General features: G+C 41.4%; 1 protein-coding gene across 5 annotated transcripts in view; it reads right to left on the reverse strand.

Moving 5' to 3' along the window:
• The window catches only part of MTA3 (metastasis associated 1 family member 3), a 122,377-nt gene that overhangs the window by 23,487 nt on the left and 78,449 nt on the right, over positions 1 to 20,441 (reverse strand). For 2 of the 5 annotated variants that reach the window (XM_083433045.1, XM_083433046.1), the window contains exons 15-18: positions 17,672 to 17,758; positions 15,810 to 15,959; positions 9,527 to 9,558; positions 1,005 to 1,159 (exon numbers count right to left, since the gene is read on the reverse strand). In XM_083433045.1, the coding sequence (XP_083289171.1) occupies positions 1,005 to 1,159; positions 9,527 to 9,558; positions 15,810 to 15,959; positions 17,672 to 17,758 (424 nt within the window). Of the gene's footprint in view, positions 1 to 1,004; positions 1,160 to 7,128; positions 7,243 to 9,526; positions 9,559 to 15,809; positions 15,960 to 17,671; positions 17,759 to 20,441 lie in introns of those variants that run through there. The other 3 variants (XM_083433047.1, XM_083433049.1, XM_083433048.1) reach the window with 2 other exon arrangements.

The following is a 20,441-nucleotide window of genomic DNA, read 5'->3' on the forward strand; positions in this document are numbered from 1 at the left end:
CCACACAGTTATTTATAGAGTCATGTGTTCTACATCCATGTTTAGTAGCTTGCTGCTGGAAACACCAGCATAACAAGTTTCTCCTGGAGCAATCAGTATGTTTGAAGCTCTCTATTCTTCCAAGCAGCGGCATATGGAAATATTCAAGAAGTTATTCCTTATTTCCCAACTGCTTTCAAGCTATTTGGATAAATGAAGCTGTTCTGTAAATATTCATCCATGTACCTATGTATAATCACACACACAGAGAGAGAGAGATGCATCTCAATCTAAAATAAATTTGCCAGTTTCCCCTGCGTTTTAAAGGGATTGCGTTGCATCATCAAGCCATCACTGAATAAGCTGTAATTGAGGGATTTCCATGGCAATCAGCGCACTGGAAGCATTGGCACTCAGAAATCTTTGTGCTTGTAAATAAGAATGGAAAGATGTTTTAATAAAAGGACTAAGCAAGGGTAGCACTGCAGGAACAGGCTGCCTTTGGTTCTTTATACAGAGATAAATAATGGTCAGATGATGAAGAAAAGATATCGGGAAGAATAAAAACCCCACACAATAATCTATGAACAAACCATGTTCACCCTCTGAAAAACCCACAGCTTTTATATCTACCTCTCAGCCGGAGTACAAAAAACCATTTCCTAAGTGCTAAATTGTGGGGAAATGTTTATTCTTCGGTCATATGATGGAAAGTGAGGAACGGATATTTACAATAGCCTCTCTTTCTAGCACAGAATGAAGGATCTTTTGCCTGTTTGAGATACTGATATTGGATCACCGATTACAGCCTTTGTACGGATTTAAATGTGCCTATAAATATTACCGTAGCACTTGATGGAGACTGTTTCAGTGTGTTTGACACCTGTGGGAATTGACTAGCGGGATCCATCATATGCATAAGAATACATTTCGGCATTCTCAGAAGGTTACCTAGCAATGAGAGGGCGAGCGAGCTTTCTACACTCTTGATTCTTGCAGGCTCTTATCTCCCCACTTTCTCTTACCTGGTCTCTTCTGTAGCAATAAAGAAACCATCATCAGGAGCATTGAGCCAGTTTTGTCTCTGCCTCTTGAGCAACGGCGTAACACTTGGCATAAGGTCACTTGTGCCGACTTGTAAAGTTTTACCATTAGTTGTATAGAAATCATGTGCCGCTTGCTGAAATCATTGCCAAAAAAATAAAAAAATAAAAAAAATCAGGAAATATTTTAGAAACATGGACTACAATCCAATGGAGAGTGTTATTTTGTCCTTGTTTATAAGCTCCCCACCACATCGCAACACAACAAAGGAAAGACAGGTTAGCCCAGGCATAGGCAAATTCGGCCCTCCAGATGTTTTTGGCCTACAACTCCCATCATCCCTAGCTAACAGGACCAATGGTCAGGGATGATGGGAACTGTAGTCTCAAAACAGTCTGGAGGGCTGAGGTTTGCCTATGCCTGGGTTAGTCTCTCCGGTGTCAGTTTCACATATGTTTAATCATAAATCCGTTCTGCCCCATTTTTAATGCATCAATTTTTTAAATTGCACACATTTCCGCTCTAAAATACACTTTTAAAGTATTTTTTTTGTATGAATTTCTCCCTGAAATATGCAATTTGTATGCATCTTTGACCCACAACCTGCATCGTAAAATCAGAAGTGTATAGTCCAAAGGATAGCTGCATTCCAATCCATGAAATTAGCTTAGGAAGTGGCCAGGATTAAGTTCATTCACATAAATTCACACAGAATGAACATCCCTAATCACAGCCCACTTTTGAAAGACCAGGTCCTCTGAGATTAATCCATATGAGAGTACTTGGGGCTCTCCACAGTCATGCCCTTACCTCAAACTAAAAGTAATGCTGCAAGTTGAGAGCCAGTAATTAGCTGTGTCTGCCACATGGCAGGCATGTGTCACAAGAACCTTGTAGAGCTACCTTGGTTGAACACCAAGGAGACCAAGATACTTTTTCTCATTTTTGCTGCCTCAGACCTGCAATTCCTTGGGCCGCAATATCCCCAGTGGCCCCTCTAGCAATCTGGTGCCCAATAGCATGCTGAAGGTTTCTGACATTGGATATTGTTGCCGTAGGCACTGCTGATTCTCTGCTACACTCAGCTGTAGACACTGAAAATGAATGATAAAGTCCCAGTAGAACCCATTACAGTGAGAAATGTGCTCATTTACTGTTGCTCCTTCTACTAAGAGCAACTCCTGTGGCTGTTGCTCCTCCTCCTTATATTAGCCATTAAATTATTCTCCTAGTCCTGGCATAGATTAGCCTTTAATAAGTACCTATGGGATATAAGGTTCCTGTTTTGCCTTTAGTACTATTTCAAGAAATATTAGGCTACCCACCAAAATGCTGAATGCATTTGCTGAAGTTTAACCTAATCTGGGTTTAAAATTCAAACTCAGTCCTGATATATCTCAGTATGCAGTCCTGTGGACAAAGCAGTGAAGAATGCATGACATAGGAAGTCAGAAGGAATAGAGCTATTTGCTTTTTAACCTGGGCATTACTCAAATACTTAATGCTCCCTCTAAAGCCATTGGAAAGCACATCCATTGCTGCAGAAGAACATGATCGATAAACTTTCAAGCACAAACTCTTTGAACATGATGTCAGATATAGTGCTCCCATTTACTACTTTAGCAGCACTTCTGCGTTATTGATGCCAAACCACTGAAAGATTCACCACATTGCTTTTGCCCTGAAAGCCTAGGAACCGCCCCTGCCCTCTCAATTCCTGAGCTCATTAGGAGCAGCTCTATATCACTGCAACCTCAGCCTGAAAAGATGAGCCATTGCAATGTTTCCCTGAAGCAAGTTTGCTAATTTATTTACAGAAAACAGCTGGCTGAAAAGAGACATATTCATGTGTCACTAAAATTTTAACCTGGCCAATCCTAAGCAAGTTCAGCATGTGTGTCACAAACATTTAGCCGAAACCAAAACCAAATATAAACAGGGTTGAAATCAGTAGGGGCAAATCCAAAGTGAGTTTTGCCACCTGTTTACTTTCCAACTGGCATTGTATTTAAGGCATGCTTGCTTCAGCTGTGCAGAAGTGCTGTTCAGCTCAGAGCATCTGTTTTGCATGCAGAAGATTCCTGGTTCAGTCCTTGGCATCTCCAGATAGAGTTGGGAATGTCACCTGCCTGAAACCCTGGACAGACCTGATAGTCAGCGTAGGCAATAGTGAGCTAGAAGGACTGCAGGAGGTTGTGGTCAAATACAACTAAGAAGCAAAGGGCTAGTTAGTGCATGAAGAGCTAAAGGAGTTGTATTGCTAGATAGACTCAACTAGGTCATGCCCCTTCTTCTCTGGAAGCCTTTCTACTTGTTCTACTTCTTCTCTCTCCCCCCCCCCCCCGCTGTCTTTCTCTCTTTCTGCATCATGTAATGAGACAGACATGAGTTAGCTTGCTCCCAGGCTTACAGCACATGTTTGGAACTGTATTCTGTGCTTTCTACCTAAGAGTATTTTGCCTGTGTTATCCTTGCTGCTGCATGGAACAATGCATGACTTGAGACTTTGAATCTGTAAGTAATGCATTTTAAACTTACTTAACAGTGCTCATTGCAAAAGGGGTAGGAAAAGGTCAGCTGTTGTGTGCAGCTGAATGGGATAAGAAAGGTTGAACAACCTATATTCTTAACACTTTACTGTGCTACTTATTTTTGTGAGATTAATACTCTGCTAGTGGGGTTCTCTGTGTGCAAGCCCCACAATTTGAATCCAGGCACCTAGCCATTTCTTTTTGTTGTTCACCTCCACACACAGGCCTACAGGGATTCATATATTTTAATTCCTCTCACACAGACTTGGTATAAGGCACTTCCTCTGTTCCTAAATGTCCTATTGCACACTGATAGGCAATATGAGAGACACTATGGAAAACAATCAGGGTCAGGAAAATGCCAGGGCACAGAGACCAGGCCAACTCCACTATTAGTTTCATTTGACTGTCTTTGCAAATGGTGGCCTGGAAGTTTATAAAGCAGTCAAAGGTATAACTTCTGACCTTCCTGAATGCGCTACACAAAGCAAAATATCTAATCCCTCTGTAAGTAAGAGACCTCCTCCCATTCTAGACTTCTTTGTAGAACACATAGTGGGTGTGGTTGTTTCTCACATTGTATCGGACACCATGAAGCATAAATATTCCGCTGCTCACCCACTGCCCCAAGCTCTCTGAGCCTTGCAAAGAACCCAGATAAGCAAGGATCTCTAATCTCATCCTAAGACTCTGAGAGGGACTGGGTGAGCTCAATAATAGCAGGCCTCTCCACATTCTCTCAAAATTTTAGGGGTACAACGCATGGGGTGTTTTTTGCTAGGACTCCTGAAATCTTGATCCAGCATTGGATATATTCATATGTCCCCTCAAGAACTAGCCAAACACATCAATGCAAGAACTGAAATATTCTAAGCACTACTAATACTAACAGGATGTCAGAAAACATTCAAGAATGCAACCCAAGTCTCTCTCCCTCATGGCAGTACAAGTGACATGAGCAAAGTATTTATTTATTTCTTCTAATGCTCATATCTTCAGTTGACTAACTTAAAATCAAGCTCTTGAGGATCTTCGGGGCTGTGACTCACTTTATATTTCCTTGTATAAAAATAAGGTATACTTTAGGATAGAAACCTATGCATTATTTATTTTTTATAATTAGTTATCATTTTACTATAAAAACATTACAAGCCATCAACATTAAATAACCCCATAGCAAAAAAGAAACACTGCAGCAGACTGGGAACAAATATAAGAATATAAACAAATTCAACAATAACTTTAAAACTCCCCAACAAACTCAGCAAAATGGTACATCTATACCCGCACAGGAGACCAGTGAAATTAACCAGTGCTCTAGTCCTTCTCAAAGATTTGGATTTTTATTTTGTTGGACCCTAGTGGGCTTCCTTTGGGAGGGCATTCAATAAAATTGGTGCCATTATTGAGAAGGCCCTGCTCTTAGTAGACTCACAGAACATCTGTTGGTAGGAGGACACAGAGCAGGACCTCACATGCTGAATAGAGTACATGTGGAAATGTGTAAGGGGAAAAGGTATTCCTTAAGGTACTCAGATCCTACGTTATTTAGAGCTTTCAAGGCAAGAACCAACTCTTTCCATTATGCTGTAATCAACTGGCAATAGTATAGCCATTCTAGTATAGATTGAACAATGCTAGAATACTGTGCTCTAATCAACCAGCCGCTGAAACAGCATTTTGCATCAGTTGAAGTTTCTTGTCCCTTTTCAAAGGGCAGCATGTTGCAGTAATCTTGTCCAGAGACTACAAGAGCATGAATTAGCATGGCCATCCCAGTAATGAGTCCCAGCCCATAGTTTAAGAATAAAAAGTTTAGGGTTCCAGTGCCACATCTGAGACTGCCTCCATCGGGTGGGTAGTACACCAACAGAAACTCTATCCTATCTCAGACTCTTAACAGCAGAACACCAACAGAAACTCCATCTTGTCTCAAATTCTGAACATCCAGTACACTCCAGGAAAGGCAAGGGAAATTATGAAAGAACATGGCAGCACTTCATCTCGCCTTTACATAATTGCTCCTGCCCACATTTGATACACAAAGTCATCTTATAGATTCATTACATTTATACCTTGCCATTGCTCAAGCATGCTTACATTAAACTATTCAGTAACAGATATACCACCAACACCTTATGCATTATAGTAACAAAAAATGGTTTAGTAGACACTGAAGGAAACTACTATCATTTCAAATTCATCATAAACAGAGGTGCCAGCTTCTCTGGACAATTAAGGGGGCCCAACATGATATTCTGACGTAGGGCCCTCTGAATATTGAGGGGGTCCTGCCCTCTAGAGAGAAAAAAAAACATAGTGTGGGCCATAGTACCTCGGCCCCCAGGACCCAACACACTTGGTCATAAAAATACCTATTGTGCAACTGAATATTTCATATAAATTAAGAAATAGTAGTAGTGGATAAACAAACTCCATTTCTCTAAAAACTGATTATTTTGCTGTCTTATCTCTATGTTTATATTTGCAATCTTCCCATATTCTTGAAAGCCATTGATTGATAAGCAGTGAGTTGACATTTTTTCATTTAATGGTCAGTCATGCTGCCTTCAATAAATTGTATTATCATTTCTGTATCATTCTGGAGTATTATGACTTACACATTTCCCAAAAGAGTAACTAACCAGTGAGTCCATTGACCACACACAACTTGTCACATTTCTTATCTCTAATTCAGAGGCCCAGTATATTAGAATCATATGGCAGGTTCAAAAAATATGTAACAGCCAGTATGGATATTTGATTTAGCTTATATGGTGTCAAATACCATCAAATACAAATTTATAAAAGTTTTCCTTGTGGTTCATACACAAAGTGGACTGTGGAATATTCTGCCACAATCACCTTCACATTTCCTGTGGGATGCTTGTATTAAGATCCTTTCCCCAATTACCGTATTTTTCGCTCTATAAGACGCACCAGACCACAAGACGCACCTAGTTTTCGGAGGAGGAAAACAAGAAACAAAATATTATGAATCTCAGAAGCCAGAACAGCAAGAAGGATCGCTAGGCAGTGAAAGCAGCAATCCCTCTTGCTGTTTTGGCTTCTGGGATAGCTGCGCAGCCTGCATTCACTCCATAAGACGCACACACATTTCCCCTTACTTTTTAGGAGGGGAAAAGTGAGTCTTATAGAGCAAAAAATACGGTAATTTGATTTACCATAATTTTATTAATCTGTTTTAAAGTTCCTTTAAAATAATTATTTGAGATTACTTTGCCAAAATTAGTACAATAAGTCATACTTAATAACTGAATTAGTACAATCCCTGAGTGGGCCATACATACTTTGTGCTCAAATTATTTATAATGTGTCCAATTTTTAAATATAGGAATAAATGAGTTTCTGTTCTGCCTGTCTCCTCTTCAATCTGTCTGGAAAATTTTATTAGGTCATCTTTTAATATACTCCTGATTCCAGACATACGACGAATTTCCCAAACTACTTCTTCAAAGTTTCTTGCCATCTGCAAAATAATTGTTCTAAAATCTGTAATCAGGGCTCCTTTTTAGGTGATAGAAATGTTTTATTTAGCTGATTTTTAAAGAAGTTGCATTGCAATGTTTTATTAAACAGCTTTTGAAAGTAAAAATAATCTATGTAACATAAGATTTTGAATTTGTAACTTAAGAACAGAGCTGGAAACCATTCAAGGAAGCAGTGTCTGAAAGACAAAACATACAGCCAAAATACACTATGTCAAAGTCTATTGAGAACAAAAGTAACCTCTGGCATAAAACCATAAAACAATTAATAATAACAAATTTGAATTTAATACAAGCACCAGTTGTGAATGACAGATTTTGGAAATCCAGTGAATTCTCTTTAGAAAACTGAGGGAAGATATTGCAATGATACTATGATGACACTAATGTGAGCAGATCTCCTGATTAATCAGGAAACATGGATATGAGCAGCGATCTTGATTGAATCACAATGTTAGCATCTGGTATTCTGCTCTGGACTGTTTATGTCACCAAGTGATTCTGTCATTTTGCATCAAACATTCAGATTTGTACTCAGGGTACAGTGAAGACCAGACTCACAACAAGAGATTTGATTGGAGCTATGAGTCACTAAATGACTCAAATTCTGTATGAGCAGATGGGTACAAGTTGGTGGGAAAGGCATGATGCTACTGTCACGCAAGAGTGGATAACCTGTGGCCTTTGCGACTAATTTCATGTAGCCATCAAGTTAAATTCATGGTGGGAGGGGGAAGCCCATAAGAAAAGAAGGATGTGGCTAGCAGACCAAGAGAAATGTGGTGGGACGAAGTCATAATGGATGGTTTATTATTATTAATAACAAATATTATTTGTTATTGTTATTAATGTATATTTAATGTATTTATGGCCTGCCTTTTCCCCAAGCTGGGATTCCAGACAGCTTACAACCTTTTAGAAACACCACTTTAAAATACAAAATAATTTTTTAAAAAAACTAAAAACAATTGTTAAAATACAATAAAGGACATTTAGAACCAGTACTGAACTCTTGATTGCCCTGATAGCTGCCAACATTGTCTGCTCCTTCGTTTTCAAAGGCCTGTTTAAATAAGAAACCTGCCAGTTGAAAGATAACAAGGAGGGAGCCAGTCTAATCCCTTTTGGGAAGGAATTCCACAATCTTGCCACAGACATATGAAAGGCTCTCTCTTGTGTCACCACCATCTGTGCCTCTGATCTTGATGGAACCGAAGGAGGCAGGGAGACATAATCTACCAGGTAAATGGACCAAACTATGGGTAGAAGGAAGGGGAAAACCTTCTTCAAGCAATCATTTCAGACGTCTTGCAATTGTGATGTCTCTCTCCTCTCATTGAGGGATGGGTGGGGGTGAGTAGAAGAGGGAGAAAGAAATGGAAGAGAAGGGAGATGGGGCCACTTGTTGGGATCATTCCCACCCATCCCTGGCATATGGCCCAGGACAGAATACTTTGGTACTTGAACCTTTCACTCCAACCTAAAATATCCCTATGAGTTCCTTGGCTGATGAGATGAAATGTAGATTTCATGTATGACTTTTCTCTAAGGTATATTTATGATCCTAATAATTCAGCCCGCTAATCTTCCCAGTTTTCAAGTCATTGTGGGGGTCTTACTATTTATTTATATGTTTTTAACAGCAGAAAAGAACTGGAACTATGGCTGCCATTCCAATGTTTGCTAACAGAGCTTCAGCTGCTAATCATCTTTTCATTTCTTTAAACGAAAACAGACAACTGTTAAGTATTTGCTTTAGGAATTTATTGGGGTTTTCTTGATTTGTAACATAATTTTAAAATCAAAATAACAGTATCTCTCTTGAAGATGAACACACATCATGAGAATAGCCATCTCACAATACATGAAATATTATTGCACAGGAGCAATAACAATATTGCTTAGATTCATTTGACCAGGACCACATGGTATATATAAACTTTGTGGGAAATTGAGGATGGGGACTTGGCCCTCTTTGTCTCCAAATCCAACACTTGTTTGCCACTGTTTCACATTGGCTCCCCACGCACAATAGATTTCAGAAGAAGATGCCACCAGGTGTCTCATCAGGTAAGAAGGAGCATCCCAGCAGGCATGTGGCTGTTGTTTACCAGGAGGGAGAGGGAAAAGGCAATAGAGAGGTTGGTTCAGTGCAAAGGCATCAGTGTGGAACCTATCTGGTGTTCCTGCTGGTGTGTTAGTACCACAACAACCTCACCACTCCATTTTCCCCATCTCTCCCAGTAAACATCAGCAACCCAGCTCCCAGGCTGCAAGCATTGTCACCCCTCCCTGTCCTATGAGTCACTTCTGGTACTAAGGCTGCAATCCTTCCTATGCACATTTACATGAGAGCAAATCCTAACGGACACATTAGCTTCTGAGTAACCATGCATAGGATTGTACTGCACATTCTTTAAGTCCAAATCCAGTAAAATCAGATAGAAAAATGTTAGAACTTACCATTTTAGTCCCATGTGTATGACTGGAGAGTCCTAAAACAAAACCACACACAACACCACAGATTAGACCTAGATTGGCTTACACACATCCCTTTACAACAAATTATTTTCATTGCAGCTTCCTCAAGAGAAACCGTAATACTGAAAGATACAGAATGCCAAACAGAGAGCTCCAACTACAGGCAACCTTGCAATTACAGGGCCCACCACAGCAGATGGCATTGATAACAATCTTCAAATATAGGAATGCCTGGAACATAGAAAAAGGAGCAGATTTATTTGCTGTTGCTCTAGACGGCAGGACAAGAACTAATGGGCGGAAAATGCAAAGAAGCCGTTTTCTGCTATATGTTTAAAGAAACTTCCTAACAGCTATTTGACAAATTGCTTTGAGAGGCAGTGGACTGTCCTTCACCGGAGATTACTTAAGTAGAGGCTGGACAGCCGTTTGTTAGAGGGTAAGATTTGCCCACTCTCTTGTCCTTTAACAAAAATCTCATACATTTTTGCCTCTGGCCCGTTCCACAACTGGCTTGCAACCCTCAAACTTGAAAACATTTCCCCAGCCCTGTTATATATGGTTCCCTGATAAGTGTCCCATCCAAGCACCACACAGATTCAAAATTAATACATTCAGGAGTAAAAATTGCATCGCATACCCATGAGAACAGTCTCTTGGCCTCTGACTATTCCCAAGCTCACCAGACTACAGTGGTGCCTCGCAAGACGAAAAGAATCCGTTCCGCGAGTCTCTTCGTCTTGCGGTTTTTTTTTCGTCTTGCGAAGCAAGCCCATTAGCGGATTAGCGCTATTAGCGGTTTAGTGGCTATTAGCGGCTATTAAGGGATTAGCGGCTATTAAGGGATTAGCGGATTAGCTGCTAAAAGGCTATTAGCGGCTTAGTGGATCGGCTGATAAGCGGCTTAGATCAGCTGTCAAGCAGCTTAGCACCAGCTGTCAAGCGGCTTAGAGAACAGCTGTTAAGCGGCTTAGGGGCTGGGGGGGAAGGGGGGAGGGGAAAACCCCCCGCAGAACTCGCAAGACATTTTCGTCTTGCGAAGCAAGCCCATAGCAAATTCGTTTTGCGAAGCACCTCCAAAACGGAAAACCCTTTCGTCTAGCGGGTTTTCCGTCTTGCGAGGCATTCGTCTTGCGGGGCACCGCTGTATTCCCCCTTGGTCTACTAAATCACTTCCTCGTCACTAGGGAAAACCGGGTTGTCCTACCTCAATTAGTTTTGAACAGATCTAGATTGGTTGCCAGCAATCAGTCCCCGCTCCCCAAGATGTTTACACATGATTTGTTTTTATTATGCTTTCTAAGGGCTTTGAAGTTGCTGAAGTCAAACTAACCTGGTTGCAATTTCCTTTCGTACCCACAGGTGAAGCTACTTTGGCAGTGCTGCGTCAAGTGAAAATCTGAGCTTAGCTAATCAATGTTGCTAAAAGCAGAACAATCACTTGAGGAAACAAGTCTGACAATTTCAGCTAGACAATTAAGACAAAGTTCCTAGATGCAAACAAGAAAAAATAATTGCGGTGTAGTCAGAGAATAACGTTTTGCAGGAACCTATAAATCACTAGCATTCAGAGAAAGTGCTCTAAAGCAGAATGGAGTGCATCTCATACTGAAAACTGTAACCTAATGGAACATTTGTAGTTGGACTTTAGTCTACTGATGCTGGGGCAGTCGAATGGGTTTCACAGCTTAGAGGAAATTTGAAGCCAGAGTCTGCTAGGTCCTAGTCTGACACTCTAACCATTACACCACAATGGCTTTCACCCTGGCTAGACACAGAGAATTAAGTTTAGGTATTTATTTGTAGGGCCCCACACCTGAGAAATAGGGGCTTTGCTCCACATTACTGTTTTCTACAGTCTGCATTGCATTATTTATTCTTTTTTCATATTTATATCTTACTTTTATTCTTTCACGAGGAGAAACTCTAATGTAGCACTGGGGTGTGTGTTATAGTAAGTATACTGGGAACCAGCAAGCTTACTAAATTAAGATCGCGTATGCTTCCATGTAAAATTAATGTTACACAGAAATATAATTTGAGAGCCCCCAAAGTTATAAAATGTAATAACAAGTGAGGCTTCTTCCAGCAACTCTTGGAATGAGTGTTTATGTCATTGCTAAAACATTAAGGTGACTCAGGGTTGCATATTGGAATTTTGTTTTCCAAGGCAATGAGCTAGGAACTGAAAACAGATTTCAGACAGAAATGTCAGGTGCTTCTCCGTATGTCAATGAAGAAAAAAAGAAGAGACGGGGCAAAGAGAGAACAAAGAGAACAAACCAAATACTGCTTTTAAAGATTGTTTAAATTCATTTCCTTCCTGTCTCCAAAAATATACCCCAGCACTTCTAAATTGAGGGGAATGTCAGAAAGTTCTCAGATCTAGATCTTAGGGTTGAACATTGGGGGTGGAGGTGCTCCTTCAGGTATACTGGGCCAGGGCCATTTATGGCTTTAAAGGTCAGCAACAACACTTTGAATTGTGCTTGGAAATGTACTGGGAGCCAGTGTAGGACTGGTGCTTTATGGTCCCGGCAGCCGTTCCCAGTCACCAGTCTAGCTGCAGCATTCTGGATTAGTTGTAGTTTCCAAGTCACCTTCAAAGGTAGCCCCACGTAGAATGCATTGCAGTAGACCAAGCGGGAGATAACCAGTGCATGTACCATTCTGATGAGACTGTACACAGGCAGGCAAGGTCTCAGCCAGCATACCAAATGGAGCTGGTAGGCAGCTGCCCTGGACACAGCATTAACCTGCACCTCCATGGAGAGCAAAATGACTCCCAGACTGCGCAGCTGGTCCTTCAGGGGCACAGTTACCCCAGAGAATCACCTACACCTGCCCACTGAAAACCCCATCACTGCTACTGATTTGGAATTATGGAATACCCTTCCATATGTACAGACGCATCAAAGTCTAAGACTGAGCACTTTTCAGAAGCGTTTAGGGCTCATTTGAGAAATGGCAGGGTAATTTTGTTGATTTGATTGCATTTTATTTTGCTGGAGGGCTTTTACTTTTATTTACCTGCCCTGATTTGGCAATAAATCTAAATAACATAAAATAAAACAAGCTATACTCAGGTAATACTGCAAACAAGCGCTTTGTCAGTCGCACTGAGCTAGCCTACTTTGGCATTCTATGAAATCTGTCGCCGCAAAGATATATAATTCAATTACTTCCAGATGTGGAGAGAAGTGAAGCTTCCATTCTCATGTCATTGTGTGAATCTTTCCTGTTTAAAAGCCAAGTGTTGGCCAGAAAGTGAAGGCAGCAATGACATTTTTGCTTCTCGTGATTTTGTAACTTGAGACACACACAGAAATAATGATTCATTGAGTTTTTCTTAGCACACGGAGATGGAGGTGTTCACTCTGCTAACTTGAGAACTTTCACCGTCCAGCAAGAGTTATTGAAAAAACTATGCATCCTGACATGTTTGCTGAGAACCTGGATTGCTGATTACCTTTACCATTCACTGAAGCAAACTAAGAGTGATGGTGGAGGAAAATGCCAACACCTAAATATTTTCCAGTCTCAGCACCTATTTTCTCCACAAAAGATGGGTGCTTCAGTCCAGTAAAGAGGGCCCATACGCAGAAACAGGCTACCATGCACACAACTGATCCAGATGCATAACTAAATTAGATATGGTATTTTCTAAAAAATCTCATTGTTGAGTTTATCTGTATGGATATTTTTTTTTTTAATTCCTGCCTTGCCAAGGGAAATTGATAAGAAGAGGTTTGGGGTTTTTTAATGGTCCCACTAAAACTAAAAACAATTTTCACATGAAATTTACATTATTATAATTGTTATTATATGTATAATATTGCATAAATATTATATACACATATACTCCAGGTTTCCTGAAATAATCACATATATTCAACAATGCACATAACTTTATAAAAATACTTGCATATTAATACATACAAAATGAGCCTGCAGAAATATACCCACATGGAGTACTGTTCTTTTATATACAATACAGTGGTACCTCGGGTTACAAACGCTTCAGGTTACATACGTTTCAGGTTACAGACTCTGCTAACCCAGAAATAATACCTCAGGTTAAGAACTTTGCTTCAGGATGAGAACAGAAATTGTGCGGCGGCGGCGCAGCGGCAGTGGGAGGCCCCATTAGCTAAAGTGGTGCTTCAGGTTAAGAACAGTTTCAGGTTAAGAACAGACCTCCGGAACAAATTAAGTTCTTATCCCAAGGTACCACTGTATACAAATAATTCTATATTATCTGCACATGATTAATCTGGCTTTTTTTAAACAACAACAGCACCCAGTGCATAAGCAGCTAAGACCTCAATGGGCCAGAGGCTGTCCAATGCAGGCAAAGCTTAGCTGGATTGGAACTGCTCAAGTCTGTATAGAAATCTGTAACCTGAAGTGTTTGTAACCCAAGATGTTTGTAACCTGAGGTACCACTGTATGTACATTTTAATATATACACATATGCAAAATTCAGAGAAGTGCAAAATTCAAATGTTGGCTGTTTCAGCTTTGGTATTGGTTCAGGAAGTGAACATTTGGTTAATGTGAACCAAACAAATGTCTCCTAATACCCACTTTGGGGCTTGTACAGGTGGTTCCATTACAAATATTGTCATTGTAAGCATTGCCATTTATACAGTGCTTTGAGTGCTCAAATGTGTGCAATGCTTCAGTAATCTTTTCAACCAAGAACCTAATCCAGAGTTTTGAAGGAGGGGTGGAATATGATGTATTTTTAATGTAATCAGTCATGCAAACACCACAGATTAATGGGAAGTGGGGTTGTGTCAGTTTAGGGCTGCAAAATCTGAATCCCTTGAGAGAGATTTTGTACTCTAGCCAGTTTCAGCACATTACCCCTCGGCTGACAAAACAAACATATTGTGCACAAGTTAACAAGTGAAATCAAAATAGAGCTATGAATGAAAATCATGTGCTGATCTTCCCAAAACAGTTTTAAACTATTACTAGATTAAATAGCGAGTTCACAGCGGATCAATATAAAAAGCATATCTCTGTAGCAGATTACCAAATCAAATACATTGCTTGGAAAGTGGTAATCCATTGCTTAGGTCTAGGCTTCACAATCCAAAATTAAGCAAAGCTAACAAAAAATTTTAAAAGCCCACTTATCTCACAGCAGTGTAACACAGAAGCAAAAATTGCCTAATGGCTCTTCCCCTTGGGATACTTTGCATTAATTCAAGCCAATAAATAAATAAATTCAAGCACGGTGCATTTTGCATACACACAAACTGGCTTGCCATTTCCAATGCTAACATGGTTAATATTCAGGATTATTGACCACCTACATAGAATGCTCAAAATACATCACACACATTACCTTGTTGCCATCCCTGTAAAGTCAGTAATTATTACTACCCTCCCTCCCTTGGCATATTGCAAATAGGGATCTGGAGCCAAGACAATGTCACTAATATTTGAACTGAATGCTGCCTGATTAGTAGCTCAGCCGCTCAGCAGCCAAATGCTTTTCCACTGACAGTTGCTTCTAAATGGATCTTTCCAGCAAGTACAGCCACTGGTCTTCCCTGAAATAGGATGACGGACAGGAGAAAAGGGACAGCGACACAACCCCCATCCCCCGGGCACATTCTAGTAATTAATTGAAAAGTGTTGGCCACATTTTATCCATGGCTTCCAGCACGGTAGCATCTCCCCTCCTCCACCTGACAGCAGGAAGATTCAATGGGGGGGGGGGGCGGCTGCAGGGAATTCCTTCACAAATGTCTTCCCCACGAGACCAGCTGACCCTCCCTAAATACCTCACTGCCAGGCTGCCTTGTATTCTGGTCCCAAGGCTCTGTTGCCATAGCAACTGCCAAGGCCTACCTGCACACCAGGGCCCATGGCTGCCTGCTTTCTTCTCCCCTAGAACCACTGGCCTCACTTGCAACCTAGCAACTGGGCTTTGTTTTCCAATGGTCCTATGTTAACTCCAATCCTATCGTCAAAGAGGGACCAAGCTGACTATTATTGTAGAACAGGCTTCCTCAACCTTGGCCCTCCAGATGTTTTTGGCCTACAACTCCCATGATCCTTAGCTAGCAGGACCAGTGGTCAGGGATGATGGGAATTGTAGTCTCAAAACATCTGGAGGACCGAGGTTGAGGAAGCCTGTTGTAGAAGATACCAATGCCCAGATTGAAAGAAGCAAAGATGCTGCCTTTAGATTATACACACATTGCAAAAAAAGAATAGCTATTTCAGAAGTCAGTTTATTTACACATACCATCCAGGCCGTTGTGATGGTGGCTGTAGTTTCTCTTCCCCAAAATACTTAACGATGAGTGGCCAGGGGGAGCAAGCAACCTCTTTGCCATTGAACTCTGAAGGCTTGGTGTTGACTTGATTATATTAGGCTTCATGGCAGGATGAATCTCTGTGGTTTGGCAGGGGGGGGCGACAAAAGATATATTGCTGAAATTATTTCAAATCATCTCAACGGTATGCTTCCGATTTTCCTACTTCAGGATCTAAAACCTTAGAGATGATATCACACTACCCCACATAAAAAAGAACAGGAAAATGCTCCTTCACTTACTTGACTGTTTCTGTGAAGAGAGCAGGAGAGAAAAGTGATTTAAGCTGTGTAAAATCTAGTTGAAATGGCACACCATTGACAACCTGGCATTGCTGCTCTTCCAGCACTTGCTCGTTTAAAAACTTTTTTAAAAAGCATATTGCTTCCCAGCATGCAGACATTTTGGAAAAGGTGCACGAGCTTTAAATAGATGTTTACAGGATTTCCCTTTATCAGCCTGGCACACAGATGGTAGAATTAACTGCATTGATCATCTCATTGTTCAATAGCACAAGGCTTGCTTACCTGTTACGTTGAACACAGGTATGCATGTCAGAAATAAGCACATTTGGGCCAAAAAAAATATAGATGTGATATTTGTCACATAATTTGGCCTAGTGTGCTTAACTTAACTGAGGGGTGGTGATGGGAATAGCTGGGATGAGATAAGCCAGATAAGCAACAGAGCATGTGTTTATATGTGTGTGTATATATACAGCACAGGGTATATTGTTTAGTCCTTTGCCTCTTCCACTATTCCAATCACAGTGTTGTGTCTGGCAGCTTCCTTAAACAATTTCCAATGTATGCTGAAGAAGAAGCACTTTTCCCTAGCCTTTGACACCTGAGATATGTTTTCTTCACCCACCCTATTCCCGTGATGGCCATTTGCTTTAAACCATTTTTAATATTAAATTGTTGGAACCTGCCCTGAGACCTGGTGGTGGAAGGCAGGTAAGAAATATAATCATCATCCCACTCCCCACACCTGTGGCAAATGAAAGTTTTTCTGTTGTTGCATATAGCAGACACAGAAAAGGGCAATTCTATTCAAGATTGAGGCGGGGGGGTTAAAGCCCTCATCCCCATGCCACAGTCAGCCAGTTATTTATTTTTGAAATACCAATGATTCAGCAACAAACAACACACAATGAACTGTCATGTCTGTAAACTGGCCCTGAGAAGAAAGGTTCCATTAAAAAAATTCTTCCTTATGTCCTTGCTATCACCATGCCGCCAGAAACCTAATATACAGCTATTCAATTAATCTCAACTGCACACTGAAACATGCCTATTATGTTTGAAAGACCTTTGACAGGACTTTTGATAGGACATGGGGCAGCCCGTCCCATTTTGCTGCCTGCCTGAGGTGAAATGGAAAGGTGTTGCCTTACCAGGATTGTGCAGCTGCACATTACAGGTTCCAGCAAGATCGTGCGAGGGATCTGCAAGATCTCACCGGAACCCAGAAGCCACATCCACTTCTCCTTGCTTCTCTGGTGGTGGTGGGCAGGACACCCCTGGCCCTGGGGTAAGTGAGGAGAAGCAGTGGCAGGTATAAGATCTCAGGTGAGCTCCACAAGATCTCAAGAGATCTCGCTGGAAGCCACGGCCACTTCTCCACACTTCTCTGGCTGTGGCAGGAGAGGTGCCCATGAAGGCACCAACCCTTGGTATTCTACCACCCAAGGCGGCTGCTTCAGTCTGCCTTATGGGTGGGCTGGCCATGGATAGGACATTTAAACACTCATTTTATGACTTACGACTCATTTTGCTAAACAAGAACTCACCCAAGTATCCAATGATACATGATAATGATTTCCGAGTGCTTTTAATCTTCAAAGGATTTCCAACAAATTCACAATGTCTGTCAGCATCTAGGGATCAAAAACAGATTATTATTTTAAGATAGAGTAGGATAGGATGAAGAACCAATGACAGCCACAGCTTTCTGAAGCTTGTCAAGGGTCCCGTTGATGAAAAGATCAATAACGCCTGACAGGTTTTCCTGGAAGAAGACAGCATTGGTGCCGTTGCAAGGATTTCACTCTCCTATGTGCATCTGCACTATAGGCAGCCAGATATCTGCACTATGATACTATGTCACAGATTCCCTCAAAGAAAGCTGGGAGCTATCATTTGTTGAGAGTGCTGAGAGTTGTTAGGAGACCCTTATTCTCCTCCTCACAAAGCTACAATTCTCAGAGTGGTTTAACAACCAATCCTCTTTTCCAGGGAACTCTGGTTAGGCTTCATAATTTTGTGTCCGCAGCACCACCTTCTGAAGACACCCATGCAAGGTGGTCTGGAACCTCTGAATAAATGTACCTCTGGAGCTAGGCCCAGACGGGTGATCCAGAAGGACACCATTGTTGAGAGAGACACTGAGAGAACCAGGAGAATGAACAGAGAATTGGAAGGCTTCTGCTATGTGTTTGTAGCAAACTAAACCAGAAAGGAATTAACTTCACTTGCTCTCCAGAACTGTAGCTGTATTGGTTTGTTATGTCTTTTAAAATTCTCTGAGAATAATCCCATCAAACTCAGTAGAGCTTGTTTTTGAGAAGACATACATAGGACTGAGGTAGCTATGGTGAAAATTTAAGTAAGGTGATCTTTATTCCAGGATTAGTTAACTCAGAACACTCTTGCTGTGGCTCCACCCATTGTTGGCTCTGGGAGAATGTGTCCCTCAGCAGACAAAACTGCTCATTCTGCTCTAGACCAGTGTTCTTTGACCTTAGATCCCCAGGTGTTCGTGGACTACAACTCACATCATCCGCAACCATTGGCTAAACTCTTTGGGGAAGACGGGGGGTATAGTCCAAGAACATATGGACATCCAAGGTTGGAGAACACCGCTCTGGACCATAATTTAGAATCCTGCAGATCAGTAGCAGAGGTTCATGGGTATCTCAGCAGACATGTCAGCAATCAGGGGTTCAGTGTGGTCAGGACCAGAGCACCCAGACCTACTCATGAGCAGGAGTTCACATTTGGGGCTTTCACAGATTTGCAGAATTGCAGAGTTGGAAAGGACCACAAGGGTCCAACAAGTTAGTCTAACACTCTGCAATGCAGGAATCATTCGCCCAATGTGGGGCTCAAACCCACGACCCTGAAATTAAGAGTTTAGTGCTCTTACCAACTAGTTAGTGAAAGAAAAAGCAGCGCCACTCCTCACTCTACAAACCTATGCCCTTTCGTGATCCATGTGAGCATTGGGCTGTAATAGTTGCTATTTTTAAAATTAAACCTGTCACATTGTACCACTTGAAAACAAAACTAAAAACACCTTGTAGGACAATGACTGCATAACAAAGACAAACTGTAAAGACGATTTGGAAATAAAAATAAAATGTATAATGTTATAGCAAGCATAAAGCACAGCATATGTACCAATAAACTGGAAGTCTGTTGGGTGCAAGACTGGGGCAATGGAGTGAAGGAGCAGATACATCCATTGAAGTCCAACAGCAAAGGGGTGCCTTCCTCTCTGGCTCTGGCTCAGCAGCACTGGAATCCAAGCCCAGCCTATGTGGAGAAGCTGCACCATTCAAGGGTCTTTGTAGAATGGGGCAGGCCTGTTCACAAGCCCTTACTCAGACAGTTGCACAAATGTGACCTGATTTTCCTCTGCAGTAAGTTACCATTTTACTTGCCTACAGTTCTCTCATAAGAGCCGTCATGGTGTGTTGACTATAGCAGGGGTAGGGAACCTTTGACCTGCCAGATGTTGCTGAACTACAACTCCCATCAGCCCCAGCAAGCAATGGCAATGGATGATGGGAGTTGTCATTCAAGGATTCCTCACCCCTGGGTTAAAGTGACGGAGTAACCACCCAAACCCAGGCACATGAATACTTGTTGTCCTCTATTTGCGGACAGAGAAAATGGCGGACCATTTCACTGGATTTTTCTCCCGATGAGGGGAAGTTCTCCAACAACTTCTCAGAGGTAGGGCTCATTGCAGTAGCACACCTCCCCCACCTCCAAAGTGTGTGTCTATGTATGTGTGCACTGCTGCTACTGAAAGTGAAAGCTGTGGCAACTGTATTGGTTGCCAGGCTGTGTGAACTACAGTCTTTTGACTGTCCTGAATCGTCCAACATTCAGCTTCAATGGAAGTCCACGTTTTCTAGTGCTGTGAGGGGGAAAACTTCTCCCTGTTCACTTTATCCACATCACATGTAATGTTCTACACTCTTAACACATAACTTCTACGCTAAAAAGTACCAAATGTCTGCAAGCTTTCGCCACAGGGGAGTTGCTCCATCCCTTGATTATTTCAGTTGTGCTTTTATGAAGGTTTCCCAGCTCTACGTTATTTGTTTTGAGGTGATCAACCAGAACTGTACCTCATAAAAGTGCTCATCAGCTGATTCACAGCCTCCCGAGAAAAGGTTCAGGTGGAATAAATGAAAACAAAGCAAAAAGGCAGGCAATTATCTCCAGTGCTCCATAATTAGCTGTCACCTGAATTGAAAAACAATGGTGTTTGAATCTCATCATACTCTCATTAATGAGGATCTGTCATGGAACCAAAACAGGAAGAATTCA

The sequence above is a fragment of the Podarcis tiliguerta genome (assembly GCF_965153285.1).
Source record: "Podarcis tiliguerta genome assembly, chromosome: 3".
Taxonomy (NCBI): domain Eukaryota; kingdom Metazoa; phylum Chordata; class Lepidosauria; order Squamata; family Lacertidae; genus Podarcis; species Podarcis tiliguerta.